The following is a 16,476-nucleotide window of genomic DNA, read 5'->3' as shown; positions in this document are numbered from 1 at the left end:
AAACTGGTTTTTTTTAGTGTGTTGCATGACTATAGTATGAGACATTGTAGTATTAATGCAGCAATATATTATATGGAATTTTACTACATAATTGTTGTGAATTAACAAGTAATTGAGTCCACCTGACCTTGGCTTGATTATTTTAATACACTCATGTAGGACTTTTAGAATGACTACTTAAACTTCAAATTTATGGATGAAATGTTTTCAATTATATTATAATATATGTGTATATATGGAAAAATCTGACAGTTTAAGTTAAACCTTCCAGATTTATTTTTATACATTTCCTGTATATGTGTAAGATTAGCCAAAATCAACTACGTACATCTAACAAATGTTAGTAAGTCATATAATGCAACAATTTTTTCTCGCATGTTTTTATATTTTTTATTCCAAGTGATAAATTTTTGGTAATTTTTTACAGACAGATTGATTATTTTATTAAACATGTGTTTTTGCCCATGAGAGGTAAAAATCAACTTTCTTGAGACATCTATTTAGGTCTTGGACTGTGAGTAGTGGGAAGGTGGAGTCACTGTTGTCTGGAAACGGGAATATCTTTGGAAATCTTTGGTTGTCAGCTTTACGTTTCAAAGTATCTGTAAAAAACAAAAACATGCTTGAAGAGTACTCTAGGATAAAAAGATTAAAACAACCAGTAAGACAACAAAAATAGAGCTGTGGTAAAGTTGTGTTAAAGTTATTTTATGAGGGTGATTCAGTTAGTAACGAGACAAATTACTACTGCACAAAAATGGTTTATTCAATCATTACAAAACTTTGGTTACTTTTCAACATAACTAAGTAGTGAACTGGAAAAGGGATTATTATTAACCGTGTTGAAATTCAATTTAGAATCTGATGAGCTTTAAATACTGGTATTAAATTATGTAGTACATTAATCAATTTTACATCGGTTTCATTAGTAGCGGCTACTGAGCGAACAAGCATAATGCAAAATGAAAGTTTTTTCCCCTGTGCAAAACATACATCCATAGCCCGCCAAAAGAAGTAGTCACTTGAAAAAGCACTACCTTAATATTGGAAACAGTCAGGTTAGAATAAATTATCTATCTATAAATGTAGAGGCAGAAAAATTAGAAAAAAATATATAAATTGATCAATCAACAAGACTACGCATTTGACACAGAATGTAGGATTATCTTATAATTTAGCTCAAAGTAAAACAGTTGAAGGTAAGGATAAGAATTTTCCAAGGTGTGTGCAAAAGATACATACAGAGGAATGGACGTGAGTTTTATTTTTAAATAACTAATTTTATAAAGAATAACTTTATTAACAAATATGTTGTTTTCTAAAATTATGATTATAAAAAGTATGGTTTCCTTCCCGTCATAAATCATTGTCACTTCTTGAATGTATAATAGTTGATTGTATTAGTTACGCAACTAAAACAATCAAAGGTTTAACTCACATACAAACTGCAAAACTATTTTTTTCAGCCATTTTTATTTGAACTTTATTACACAATTGCCTGGTTTTTTAAAATTTAAAGGTCTATAAATCCAGTAAAATGGTCGAAAACATGTTTCACTACATCACTTCTCAAAGACAGTTATCATTAAAAAGGTTGAGGCCTATCCGTGGGGTCTATCGTCATCAATTTTCGTCTGTCCGAATGCTATCTCAAAAATGAGCTGACTTACATGAAATTTTGCATAACCTTAAGTTATATGCAAGGAACATCGAGTTAATGATGGTGCATGTCCAATCATGGAATTGTCTACCGAGGAGATCAAAAATATATTTCAGGAGAAGGAGAGGAAGAATATATTCTTGTTCGGGAGAGGGGGAGGGATAGTGAGAGTGTGAGAGAACGTGCACATGCTATTACTTGGAGTGGAGGGGGAATCGGCTTGGCAGACTGTGTTATCTCAGAAATGGTAAAACAACAGGAGACAATGTTGCTCATGCGACTAGAGGTCAGAGTTTGCTATACTGACGCAAGCACAATCTTAACATGGGCTTCAAACCACTATATTGACCTTCTGATTAGCAAATGAATACAGTTGTTCACTTACCAAGGGCCAAATTATGCACTCCTAAAATATACAAGAATAGTAGAATCTTCAACTCAGATGTATTTCGATATATACAATGATGACGCATGGTTGCCTAATGCAGTCCAGGAATGACATACTTACGTTTTAACTTTCCCTTGGCTGAGGTTAGTGTTGTGGAAATGTCACTCAGTCCTGCTAATATGTATTTACTATGATCTGTTTTCGAGGGTCCTTCCATCAGCATGCTCACATCTTCTCGTAACATATCCTTGTCAATACTGTCAAACAAGTTTCCCTGAAATCCAGATATCCAGTTAAGTGCAATTTCCAATTTAGTTGTAGATAGTAATTTAAATTTTGTTCAAACTATTAACTAACACAGTGCTGCTGACTTACCCAGTTATCTTTAAGTTTTATCAGCATTATTTGGCTCTAGAAAAGCCTATTAGAAAGTTTTAAATGTACAATGTTACTTGTTTTTACAGGTTTGCTTTAGGAATCCATTCAAAAAAGCCTATTATTAATTTATTACTGAGGTTTTATATTGTATAATTATCTTTACCATGAATCAGAATCAAATTATAAAAGAATAGATCTTTTTACATTCAACCCTGCATTGATCATGGTGGTTCTGAAAATTGTGTCACACACATTGATGGTGACTAAGCTTAAATTACTCCTGAAAACACACAAAAAACATTTTAACATATTATAAGACATGGAAAGGTTTAATTATAGTTTTTGTAAAGATTTGTTCTACATAAGAAGATTTTATTTACACATTTTAAAGAATTGTACAAGTTTTAACCCTTTCAGTGCTAAAATATATATGTAATATACTATGGTAGGTGCTTGTATAAATTTAATATTACACTAATGTGCAGGTAATGCATGGGTAAAACATATATTAATTTACCTACAACTATAGCTTCCTTAACAGGATATTTCAAATTATATTGCAAATAAAACAACAAATCAATAAGATATATTTTGTATACAAAATTAGACTATTCCACTTGAGGGGTTAGAAAAATTTCATTTCTTTCTGTCCACATGATACCTTAAAAACAAACTACCTATAAGATTTAAAGGTTGCATAAAGCTTAATTTCTATAAAAGAAAGACTAAGTTTGGTGGTGGTGCTTGTCACTCTATAGAATTTGGCAGAACGTCAGTGAATACTTTCATATTAGTGTTATGGATAACCATGATGGCAATAAAAAAAAGCAGAATAAATAAATTTGTAAACAAACTGTATACAATCATATGACATTTTAACATGTGACATCAAAAATTGCTTGCAACCTCAGGGAACCCTGACAACAACTGTGGTGTGCTCCTAACTTGTTCCTAGATTTGTGACTCAAGCACAAGAACTGAACGATATTTCATTAACAACTTTTTAAATAAATACACCCCTAATGTTTCAAGTTTTATACACTTTATTAGTACAAACACTAACGGTTAGGTAATTTCTGGTATACCTTGAAGGTACTGCAAATGCAACAGTATTTGTCTAGGTACATTTTGTAGTTATTAATTATTTCAAAATTGGTTTAATGAAATCAGATTTTGAAGTGTGAAGAAGACTTACATTGATGACGACCATGTATACAGAGGAGACTGCTGTTTCTTCATTGTCAAATATCTGACTATTTTGCAGGCTACCAGACAAGGCACAGAGCATACCTGCCGCGTCCAAAGGTACACTCTGGTGGTCTCCATTATAGACTCTAGTGGTGACAGCATAGGCTGCCATTAGGTTGGCAACACTGTACTTGACTAATGGTGAAGGTTCCACTCTCTGTCAGCAGAAGGAGAACAAATTATTATATTAAAACTTTGAATGCCAAAATCACAGGGAGAGCTAAAGGTATATAAAATGATCTTGCCATGGACGAAGTTGAAGTTCTGTTTCTCTTGTAACGTTTATATGTGGAGGAGAGAGAACGGGGACGTTCAACTTGGTGGTGCGGGACGGCAAAGTTATTTTCCTAGGGCACTAGAATAGCTTATGCTAGCCTTGCCGTTTTACACTTATTGTACATTAAAACAAAATTTAAGCTTATACTATATTAACTAAAACAGTGAATTATGAACAATGTTTAGTAACTACAATGTAATCCTGTGCTGTTCTAAACATTAGCAAACATGAGAGGTATCAGTTGTTTATTGCTCCTGGCTTAATAATGTTTAGTAAGTACAATGTAATCCTGTGCTGTTCTAAACATTAGCAAACATGAGAGGTATCAGTTGTTTATTGCTCCTGGCTTAATAATGTTTAGTAAGTACAATGTAATCCTGTGCTGTTCTAAACATTAGCAAACATGAGAGGTATCAGTTGTTTATTGCTCCTGGCTTAATAATGTTTAGTAAGTACAATGTAATCCTGTGCTGTTCTAAACATTAGCAAACATGAGAGGTATCAGTTGTTTATTGCTCCTGGCTTAATAATGTTTAGTAAGTACAATGTAATCCTGTGCTGTTCTAAACATTAGCAAACATGAGAGGTTTCAGTTGTTTATTGCTCCTGGCTTAATAATGTTTAGTAAGTACAATGTAATCCTGTGCTGTTCTAAACATTAGCAAACATGAGAGGTATCAGTTGTTTATTGCTCCTGGCTTAATAATGTTTAGTAAGTACAATGTAATCCTGTGCTGTTCTAAACATTAGCAAACATGAGAGGTATCAGTTGTTTATTGCTCCTGGCTTAATAATGTTTAGTAAGTACAATGTAATCCTGTGCTGTTCTAAACATTAGCAAACATGAGAGGTATCAGTTGTTTATTGCTCCTGGCTTAATAATGTTTAGTAAGTACAATGTAATCCTGTGCTGTTCTAAACATTAGCAAACATGAGAGGTATCATTTGTTTATTGCTCCTGGCTTGTGCAAACGTATCTTTAAGGTGGTCGTGCTCGCTTATGCGTTGATGGATTTCATTGGAAAAATTACTGTTGGAATTATCATAAAGATTTCAAAATATTTGACATCTTGTAAAATTTGTATGACCTATTTAAAACAGATGATGCCTATTAAATACCAAAACCTACCGGATTGTGTAAGCATACCAATAAAGTGGTTATGCTCGCTTATGCTTATGCGTGACGGATTTCTTTAAAAAATTTATCGTTGGAATTCGTATAAAAATGACTAAATAGTTGGTATCCTATGCATTTTTTCTAACTATACCGGCTTTTTTTGTTATTTGACTTTAATGTTAAATTTTAAACACATGCCATTTTGAAACGTGTAAACGGATTTTGTTAGTATTTTATTTTCAAACAATTCTACCAAAGGTTAATACAATTCTTATGTTTCAAAACTTTATCTTAACTGGTTCAAAAGATATATTTGTAAAAATAAAAAAGACACAAAGACAAATAGACGGAAAACTAAAGATGTTAGGACATACCTTCTTATGAATTACTATTTTGCTCATTTTTATGTATAGAACAAAATCCCAAACTAACTATTGGAACACTTTTACTGAACACCCTTTATGATAACCTTCTTTTATAACAATTATTCCAACCTTGCATCCATTATATAATAATTTATAGTGTAATGCATTTACCCTTGAATTTGTTACGCTACCTCAAATTCACCTTTGCCCTTTCTTGCATTTGTCATTACCATAATGAACTAAATTTATATTAACACTTTACTAGTGTGGCTCACATTTATAACAGTATTCAAACAGATAATGCCTTCTCATAACTCACACAAATTTGAGATATGTGGTGTATATTTTCCTTAATAGTGGGAGTATAGTGCTTTGCTTCAGGGCTTGTCTCCAGGATGCTTTCTTCTAGATCTTCCACCAATTTCTTTATTTTCCTGCAAACAAAATCAGAGAAACCGTTTTCACCTTTCTTTGTAGTTCTGCAGTCACAGCATTGATACACTTATGATGTGAGTAAATCATAAGGAACGCCTGATGCAACATTTTTCATGAACCATCATGCATTAAAGATTAAATATTCCCATGCTTGAATTCAGTTTTACAACTAATGATTTAAATACATTTCCAGAATTTAAATGTATATGTTTTTATGGTACTTCAAATATAATTTTTTTGGGAGCAACACCAATCAACAAGTGTATAGCTGCACTGTAATAGCTCGTATGGAGGTTGCTAAATAGCAGGCCCACATTAGTTGCACAACTATTCACTCAACTAATAAAAAATAATAAATTCTTTATATTTATGTACGTAGCAGTGATGTATAAAAGACTCAATCCTTCGGATTTTATGGATGAAGTTTCATTAACAGTGCCTCTATTATTTAATGCTATTTACTGATACTATACATGATTTAAAAAGAAGTAATTTGCATAATGTATTGGACTGGCACTCTAGAGTTTGGTTACTCATTAAATAAACTTAAGGTTTTAAATGTGGTGAATTTATATATTTTCAATACATTGATATACATAAAAAACACTTTAAATAAATGTGCTATCAGAGAAAATATACACAGCCATATGAACGTGTGAAAAGCAAAATTGATACCCCAATGCATAAATTATAACAAACACAGCAAATTCATACAAAATGTATGGTACACACTTTTAGTATAATAAATTTCCACTGTCTGCTAGAACTGTGTCTGTATGTATGTTCAGGGCTATATGTACAGCTGTTTGCTAAACGCTCCATTTTACAGTATCAAAGAATTATTAGGCTGTGAGATCACTGTTGACTTTAATTAAACTAATGCAGTTTAAAATAAATTAAAATTTGTTATTTGTGGAAGAAACTAAATTTCATTATGATTAATAAAGACTAAGATGGGTCACCTCTACCTGTATCTCCACCAAGGGTTCCAAACCGGCATTACATCATTCAAGTCTCCAGTACGCACAAACTGTTGGAATTGTCTCCTCTCATCCTGCGTGAGAATGCCCCAAACAGTCTCTGTGTCGTCCAAGTCTACCTCTGCCAAACGCTCTGCCAGATCTTCACAGCTGTCTGAGTCATCTGAATCTACGAAATTCCAGACAGAGTTAGTTCCAACTGTAATTTAATTTTTCTATTTCTGTCAACGTGAAGAAACTGTTTAATGGATTCTCCACAACTCATTGATTTAGGCAGTTTAAACATCGTTGCATATTTCATGATATAATAGTTTATAGTGATAATTACACAAGAATTCTACTTGTAGGGTAAATAAACAAATTTTTTTATCAAAACCTCTTTATTCTGACTGTCCCACTCAAAATGTTGTATCAATGCGTGCTTTTTTTAAAACTCTTTTTATGAACATACCAAAGCTCTTAAAGCCCTGCAGTGCGATATTACTGTAAATAACCTTCTCCTCTCTGCACATCTGTTGTGAAACAGGTTGATCAAAAAACTTGAACACTCTTGGCCCACGCATACTGAAGGTAATGAAGTTCACTCTCTCCCCTCTGTTCAGAAAATTATACATTTCTTGAACACTGAATGCTCTTGCGTTTAGGATGCCAATCTCCACTCAACGCCACATGAAAACAAAGATTCCTATTCTCAGCCTAAACCGCTCTCACCCCTCAAGGTTAATTCCACCTCCCCCCAAAATGTAACAATGCTCGCCACTTCCGCCCTGTGAAGCTCTTGTAAGACGGAAGTCCATGCTGTCCCCTCCTGCTTTGTTTGTAAACATCTGGGGTACTGTGTGTCCAGCTGTTCTGTATTCAGAAAACATCACAATATAATGAAGGACCATAACCGTTGTGTTTCATGTCTGGTTACACATATTTTAATATAATGTAACTCTTGTTCCACATGTCAGAGATGACATCACAGTTTATTCCATTTTACACCTAATTACCCTCATGGTCAAAGGTCCACTCTCAGGCATCTAGGCCTACCACTGCACAGCACTCTCTATCGCTCTAAAAGTGGCCACCATACCATTGTGATCCTGGGCACCGCACTCATTAAGATCACCACCTCTAATGGAAATATTCAGGTTTTCCATGCTCTCCTTGACCCTGGCAGTAAGTCAGACTTTATCAGCAAGTATGCCGCTCAGCTGTTACAGTGTCTGCACTCGCACTTGACTAATTAATTAATTGACTAAAAATTATTTTTGTTTAACTTTACAAATAATATTTCTTTAATAAGAAAGTTTTTAAATAAAACAAACCAAATAGTGATTGTTAAAAAATATATTATATGAAAGCAAATTTTTTAGGCTTTTAAATGTAATAATTTACTCTACTATATTTTTAGGAAGCTATGAATTTTTCTTTAAACATGCGACTCTTGAGTCACAGCTAACCAATATGTTAAGGGGTTTTATAAGTGAATTAGGAAAATTCTTGGGACCCAAAGGGTTAAAGCCATAATGGTGCCAGTTTATTCTGGTCAACAGGAAAGTATATGACTAAATATACAAGAATGTTGGGAGTGAAGAAGATGGGAAATAATTGTCCATTCAACGTATAGACAGATGCAGTGACATTGCTATTACGAGCTGAGCAAATAACAGCAAGACCAATTTATTGGCACTTTCAAGAGAGAGTTTTAAGATTTTCTATGGGGTATCTCTCCAAGAAAGTTAAGATAAACTTACCCACATAGTCATCTTCCGAGTAAAGAAGGTTTCGCTGTAGAATCTCTTCCATCCTCCTATGTGTCTCTGGGTCCGAATCCTCACATTTCATCTGCTCCACAACACACTTCCTATAGAAGGTCTCAGAACACTGGGCATGGACCTCTGACTGGTAACATTGGACAGAGCAGTAGTCTGTGTTACACTGTGGGCATACATACTTGGACTGCCTCTCACCGCATCTATACATTTTAATCACAGCATTGTGGTATTTAGTCAAATAAATGATTTATTATCAAAATCATTTGGCAACAGATTAATATTCTACAAGGTCTGGCCACAAATGCCTCTAGCTAGCAATGAGCGAGTTAATTTACACTAATAATTTATCATGCATATTAGGCACCTTATAACCACTAATTTACAACTAAAGGAAGACTGGCAGGCTAGATTATGTGTAACCTTAACATTGCCAATAGGTTTACAAGTATAATGTGTCTTTATACCTGATTGAGTAGTTCTGTAAATTGACTTCCCAGCACTAGACCATGGTAAATATATAGTTTAGGGACACTCACTAAAATTATCTACAACCATGTTTAAAATATTACTGACTATGTAAACTGTCACTATTACCATACACTTCAGTAACAAAAGTATTTAAATGTACAGAAAAACTGTTAATTGACTCAATAACCCAATTTTATTTAAACCAACAAACAGGAATCGAGTTCTGGGTAAGGATTAACAAGATAGGAGAAACAGGGATGCCAACACAAAAATTGGTATCAGTAAACAGCCAGAGTTACCAATAAAATTTAAAAGTTATTAACGTATTCTGCTCATCCTCCTGAACAAAACTATATATGGTTTTAGGGGGTGGAAACCATAAATATCTGTTTTTTAATAACTGAACTGGATGTTATTTTGTGGTTTGTGTGAATTTGTATAGTGTGCTTCTTGTTATCTATGATTTTCAGTACTATCTCAGTCTGATAGCTTATCTACCTGTAAGTGCTCTGTTGTTAGAACAGCTTAGTAGAGCTCCAACAACTGTCCCATGCAGTAGCCTTCACTGACTTGTGGATTCACGTTGTTAACCTATTGCAATCGTTCTCCTTAACTAAACACTGTAAGGTTTTAGGGGATGAAAATGACAAATAATTAATTTTGGGGCATTAAATTTTTACTTTTCTTGTAATATTAGTGAGAAGTTATGGTCAGGTGATTTTACAATATTTGTTTTCTTTGACAAGTTGCGTTTCCAAACAAGCTGTAATGTCCGGAAACATCCATGATCAGACCCTCTAGAATTTGATCTTATTCGTCATAAGTACTACCTCGAGGAATGTTTTTCATTTCTTGACATCAGTGCTGGGCAGTACCAATGTGTTGCCATAGTCCGTGTTGATAGGTGGAGGCACTTGTGTAAAGTCTCAACTATCAAAAACGTATTATTTTGGTCATATTCCTCTGATTTCAGCATTACTGTTATTTTACGTGAAAGTGGCACAATGGCTTACGTCAACAGTAACCAATACGAGGTTGAATCTCGGTCACAACAAGACCATGTGCCGCCTAACACAGATTTAGAACAAGAAATATTACTCTGTATAACCAAAGTAGTTCTGGTTTTAATGTTCTCTATCTTCATTATTTATAATTTTCATGCCTTGAAAACTAATTAATCATTGCCAGCTTTCTTTATTTAGACTAGTGATGTCATTACCAGCTATTGTTATTTTGTTTATGTAGGAGAGGGTTAGTGACAATGACAAGAACAGTGGCGATGAATATGCAAATATTGGTTTGAAATGTTTTTATAAACAAATAAATCTTTAAAAACTGTTCTCAGAAGTGAGTGCATTGCCGATCATCTTGCAGAATATATTTATCGACAAGAAATTACAATTATTGGTGGTGATCTATTCGAACATTTTTTAAATGCTATCAAACATGTCTACCATGTGAAGTAATAGTTAGTACTACTTGACTCAAGAGTACTTTAAAAACAATTTAGTTATTTTATATAATTTAAAAAAAACCAATTCATTTCTTTTACATATAAAAATATAGCTTCTCCATAACATTTTTAAAGCCTAAAACTATTTTCGATTCAACATCGTTCAACATTTATTCAATGTAAAAACGGGTTTGGAAATAAATTAAAAATTATGTTTTGTTATTGACTAATGGCGGCAAGATCAGTGACGTGCGTGTCTTTATTTCACAAGGAGTCACGTTTATCCTTGAAAATAAATAAGGTAAGTAAATGTTATTGTTTTTTTTTTGTAATTATATATTGTATTTAAATTTGTAAATTATATTAAAATTTATACATTAATTTCTAAGATTGAAAACCAGCAAAAAAATACTGTTTATTGAAATGTCTACTACGTTATTTGGTCCGACATTTTGCTTTCCTTCTTTTGGATGGTCAGTAATATCAATGATTCCATATAATTCGATAATCATCATCCGATTGTGTTGGTGGCTGCTTATTATACTGTAACCAGCAAAGTCTACCTGAGAGTATTGTTTATAGAATAAGTTGTTATTGTTGGAGGTAAACTAATGAAAACTTTCCTTACCTACTTGACTTTCAGACACACCTGAGGACCAACTGCCCTGTCTGAGGATTGAGCAACCTACCCATGAGCCAACCAACCTAAGCGTGATCCAACATATCTACTCCACAGCCAACACGTCTATCCAAGCCAACTGCCATAATAACTTATTTTTTCATGTTTCCTGACACTAAATGTTCCCTTTCTACATTAGTACACTTTATAGGGGGAGATCTGAACAATTTTTAGTGCAAAGAATTGGATGCCCTTTAACTATTTACATTAACATTTCAAACAAACATTTCTAATGAATATTTATTCCTACACAAAAAACATTTTGGTACAATATAAAGGTGACAGTATCTTTTAATACCATTACCAAGAATAATGTTTGTCCAAACAACCAAATGGCAATAGATAAAAGGTTGATAGGTTATGTGGAAGATTCCAAACTCCACCTTTACAAATAAAGACACATTACATTTCATTACAAACAATAAATATGCAAGAATAACAGAGTTAAAATACAATTCATATTATTTTATGGCACTTTCAGAACAATACTCTCAATCAAAAACTTACAATTTGCAAAGGTTAACATTCATAGCGAAAATAACCCTAGTGTAGTATATAGTTTGTCTGGATTAGTGACAACGAATACTTTGATACTAATTAATATGAACTAGAACAATAAAAATCAATGTATATTTCTAGCTAAGTGGAGAAAAATAAGTTCTGTTAACACCTAACAAAATGTCATACATTTTAATAACAAGAAATTATCAGCTAGGTTAGGTTATTACTGTTTAAACGTAAGTGTAAACAATCAGACGACGACGAATTACTGCACCGATGACCAAAACAATATTAGAAAGCAAGACTCTAAAAAGCTATGCCTCGCGCGCACTACGACGGAACGGACGGAACGGAAGGACACGACAGAATTTTTCAAATATGAATAGTATTGATTGTTATGGAGATGCGCGCACTTGGACGGACGGGACGGAAGAGACGCGTCGGACGCGTCGGACGTCAGTCAGATTATCTGAGGAAAAGAACTTTTGAACAAATTCTGCGCGTCGGCTCCGTCGGCGACGTCGGGTCCGTCCCGTCCGGTGTTGTAAGCGCACACACCTCAGACGGAACGGAAGGAAATTTTCTCTATTTCAGCTATATCTTCTGAGCCAAAATGGATGTCTCCAAGTTAATTTCTCTTGTTCAATACTACACCGAGCTGTACAACATGCGCCATCCTGAATATTTTAACGTAAATAGAAGAGAGAATTGAAGAGAGCTAACCTTTTAGTGTTTCTGTTATGTACCCAAAACCTGGCTTTTCTTCGTCTTCTCTCTGCCTCTTCTTCTTCTATTACGAATGCAGCAAAAATGATTAATTCTTCATCTAAGCATTGAAGCATCTTTGACAATGTTTTAACACAGACTGAGAACTTGATTAAAACACCCAAGACGAGTCTGGCGTGGCGCGGCGGTTCCGTCCTAATGCGCGCACCCTATCTTAAAATTTCCAGTCGTCTGTTCTGTCGTTTCCGTCCGTTCCTTCCGTTCCGTCGTAGTGCGCGCGAGGCTTATCCAAATTTATTTTCCTTGTTTTCAATAGTTTAAATGCGAGATCATCGTTCAAAAAAGAAAAGAATAACCATCCAAATATTGGAAGAATGGTTGTGTCATTGTAAATATTTGTATAATATACTTTCATATCATACTTTTATATTATAATTTTCAGCTTAATCAACAACAATGTTTTGTTATATCAAGTACTTCTTCTTGTATTTAGGTAAAAATCATATCCATATTTTGAATTATATCTTTTTAATAAATATTACGTTTATCTGGGAGTTTAAATAAAAATAAAACTTGACGGTAGAAGCTCTACGACAGCATTGATGGCCGAAAACATTTGTGTAATCCTGTTAGATACTGTGTAATGCCGTTACCGTACCTTAGCTCTGCATTTAGAAAAACTCTATTTGAAAACATAAGGTGCTGCATTATTGAGTCAAGTAAAAATAGTTTTATTATCACGAAATGGAGTTTTGTTGTAATTAAAATTAACCATTTAAGTTTATTACACATAATACAGTGTTTAATCGTATCACAACAAATCTTACTGGTTAAAACAGAGCATAAATAAAAAAAAGTTTGACAATAAGAACAATATTTACATAATATGATGTAGTATATGGCATTTTCTATTAATTATAAACCACATTCATTCTTCTCATCTGTATTACTGAAACGTACAGTTGAGAAATTAGGATTTACAATTTATTGAGTCAATTTCGTCGATCAGCGGATCGTTCTTGCTTTGTCGTACATTCCCTAACAAGAAAAATTTCAGATTCAAGTAGTCATGTTGATAAGGCTTGGCCATTTGAAGATTTACTCTTATGAATGAAAATACGTTCATGCTGTATCATATTTGTAGCAGTGTATCGGAAGAATCTAATAGAGTGTAAGGAATCATTTAATACATACTTAAAGACATCTATTCTTAAAGTATAACTTTCTAGCAATAATGTAGTAGTCCTGCAGATTATACCGTTGTAGGTTAGATCTGGCCGTTAATTTGTGGATTATAAAGTGTAGCCCTGTTTCTCGTTAAGCCTATTGAGTTAGAAATCTTCTTAAGATCTCTTGACTAAAAGATAAACCCCTGTCGTTATGAATAGAAGACGGTGGTCAAAATAAGCAAAACAAGTCACATAGCTTTTCCATTACTGTACTTGGTGTCTTATAATGTCACCATAGATAAACAAAATTAAAACGCGAGAATTCATCAAAAATAGTAATTAAGTATATATTTTTTAATTTGTTAAAAAATCCATGTTCAATTTTTCAAACTATTTCTCGCTTAAAGTTTCTAAACTCTTAACCAACCTGGAAAACTCTTAGTCTGTATTAGACTCCGAACTTTGTATAGTGCGGAACGTACTTATAATTTGAGTGCATACCAATTAATTGTTCTTCAAGACATCATCCAAACATTGAGCTATACACTGAAAGAAATCGTAGTAGTTATAATGGGGATTAGCTTCAATCCAAGTCTGTGTCAAGGTTAGATTCCAGACTCTGCACTAAGAGCAAGGTGAATGTGAGCTCAACCCTTCCCACCACAGCTTCGTTATGTAAAGAAAACTCGGTTGCTCCACCTTGCTTTAAGAATTTTAATCGAATTATTTAAATTTGATGTCTATTTATCTCATAAAGAAATGCTCCAAGCATATTATGAGCCCTTTAACGGAATTAGTAAATTTATCCTTTAAAACAGGATTTTACCCTCCCTCCTGAAAATCGCAAAAGTCAATCTGATTTAAAAAAAAGATGATTCAATGACAATTAACAATTACTGACATGTCTCAATTTTGCCTGTTTTGAGCAAATCTTTTAAGAAACTTTTGTTAGTAAGTATACGCTTCAGTTTTTGAATAAACACAATCAGATTTCAAAGGACCAATTTGGTTTTATATAGGGCAAGTCGACAATAGAAGCAGTCTTAAATCTCGTCGACACGGTTTTGGAGGGGATAAAAGGTTGAAATTCCACAATTGGTGTTTTTCTCGACCTAACTAAAGCATTCAGTTGCGTAGACCACTTCAAACTTCTTGACAAATTGGAATCTCATGGCTATAGAGGTTTGCCCCTATCGTGGCTTAGTTCATTTCTAAACCATTGATCACAAATTGTTCAGATTGTAAACCAAGTTTCAAATCCAATCAAAATGAGGTATGGGATCCCTAAAGGCTCCATTCTCAGTCCAAATATTTTCTCAGTCTATGTCAATGATATAGAATTATCACTTCTGCATGGAAAACTCGTGCAGTGATGTGGAAAATCAAAGACAGTAAGTTGTGGAACAACGGGCTTTTGTTGACCTCAATAACTGTGACCAGTAATTTCAAAGCCTCAATCTGAAAACAAATTCGTCAAAACCAAATGTTTTAATTTTTCATTGCGCTTTGTAGAATCGGAAAGCGGTCCAAACATTATGCTAGCAGATTCCGTGCTGGAAGAAGTTTATGCCTCGAAGTTCCTTGGAATATACCTAGATCGAGGGTTGACATGGAATACACATACCGATTCAGATTGCGCAAAACTCTCTTCAGACATTTATGTTATGTATATACTGCTCTAATCAAGTATTGATGATGGCGTGTTATGGCCTGATTTACCCACACTTTTCCTATGGATTGGTTTTGTGGGGGACGTGCACAAACAATCAATTTTTAACCCTATAAGTGGCGGTCATTTGTGGTCTCAGTGGCAGGCCGTTTTTGGGTAAATTGCTGTGATCGTTAAACTTATTTTTAGAAAATATTATCTAAGTGATAACCTAGCAACATTATATATTTTTGTTTTCCTTATGAACTATAGAATAAGAATAAATATAATATTTGGTGCCTTACCATTATTTTCAGATTAATATCATTGTAGATGTGTAAAAAAAATTTTTTAGAAAAAATAATTTTTAAGTTCTACTGCCCGTCACTTTGAAACTACTGGAGCTACAATATAATGTCAAATTCAAAGAATATACACAATTTTATTATAAACAAATTACTACTTATGCATTTTTTTCTATTTACAAGATTAAAAAAGTTAGAAGGGAAAAACTAAATCAATGTACAAACTGTTTTTTTTTTGTTTTTTTTTTTTTTTTTTTTTTACTCCGAGTCACTAGAGTCACTAGTCACTAGGGCTTTTCTTTTAGTCCCAGTAGTGTAGGGCCTATAATAGTGGCTTAGTTTGACATAGCACAGTATATTTCGTAAATATAAAACAGGAATTGTCTTATCGCAAACCCCTCCCCATCCTCAGACAGAGGTCAAAGTCGAGCGGTCTAGTAGATAACGTGATTACAGAATCTCGCCGCCCATTCAGCTGGTGCGCCGCATTCTTGTACTTTCGTGTTTTACTGTGTGTGTAATAGATTAGTGATGGATGACACTATGAGAATTTAGGATTTAACCAGGAGGAAGAGGGGGCCATTCGTTTTTTACAAGATCGTAACTAGTTGCCTAAATCTAAAATATTCGTGGCGGTCGGCAGTTGCGGCTGAAGGCGGAAATCCACCACACTCACTCATCCTTGATATTGCTGCTTTCTGGGCGTCCCAGGAAACCCATTAACAATTAATAATTATTGTAAGTTTGTAATTGAAGAGTTGCTTTTTCGTTCTATAATGTTTTTTTTTCTATAAATTTATTTGTTTGTGTTCCTCATACTGGTGTAGTCGGTATAATCCAAAAGTACCCAAACATTTTCCATGACGAACGAATAACCTAAACATTTACCGGTAACACAAACAACGCGATAAACAAT

At 33.8% G+C, this 16,476-nt stretch overlaps 1 protein-coding gene across 7 annotated transcripts; it reads right to left on the bottom strand.

The window, feature by feature from the left end:
* Positions 1 to 292: 292 nt before the first annotated feature.
* On the bottom strand, positions 293 to 12,240 carry LOC124354535 (zinc finger HIT domain-containing protein 2-like). 7 transcript variants are annotated; one of them, XM_046805062.1, is made up of 7 exons: positions 11,719 to 11,892; positions 8,591 to 8,811; positions 6,837 to 7,017; positions 5,753 to 5,867; positions 3,622 to 3,831; positions 2,169 to 2,322; positions 293 to 602 (listed from the first exon to the last, which is right to left on the bottom strand). In XM_046805062.1, the coding sequence occupies exons 1-7, from the start codon at positions 11,739 to 11,741 to the stop codon at positions 445 to 447; spliced, it is 1,062 nt and encodes a 353-aa protein (XP_046661018.1). In that variant the 5' UTR covers positions 11,742 to 11,892; the 3' UTR covers positions 293 to 444. The 7 variants fall into 7 exon arrangements, with proteins under 7 accessions (XP_046661018.1, XP_046661025.1, XP_046661019.1 ...); XM_046805069.1 differs by lacking the exon at positions 11,719 to 11,892 and adding an exon at positions 11,940 to 12,240 and having other exon boundaries at positions 301 to 602; positions 8,591 to 8,774; XM_046805063.1 differs by lacking the exon at positions 11,719 to 11,892 and adding an exon at positions 11,940 to 12,239 and having other exon boundaries at positions 302 to 602.
* Positions 12,241 to 16,476: the final 4,236 nt, after the last annotated feature.

This window comes from Homalodisca vitripennis, chromosome 2 (assembly GCF_021130785.1).
Source record: "Homalodisca vitripennis isolate AUS2020 chromosome 2, UT_GWSS_2.1, whole genome shotgun sequence".
Taxonomy (NCBI): Eukaryota; Metazoa; Arthropoda; class Insecta; order Hemiptera; family Cicadellidae; genus Homalodisca; species Homalodisca vitripennis.
The sequence above is the reverse complement of the archived record's forward strand: the minus strand, read 5'-3'. Positions and strand labels throughout refer to the sequence as shown.

Excerpts from the sequence above, each read along its gene's own strand:
- LOC124354535 (XM_046805062.1), bottom strand. The coding sequence starts at position 11,741 with ATGAATGTTAACCTTTGCAAATT. Across the intron at positions 7,018-8,590 it reads CTCGGAAGATGACTATGTGG|ATTCAGATGACTCAGACAGC; the intron begins GTAAGTTTATCT and ends GGAATTTCGTAG. Across the intron at positions 3,832-5,752 it reads ACCACATATCTCAAATTTGT|AGAGTGGAACCTTCACCATT; the intron begins GTGAGTTATGAG and ends TTCTGCTGACAG.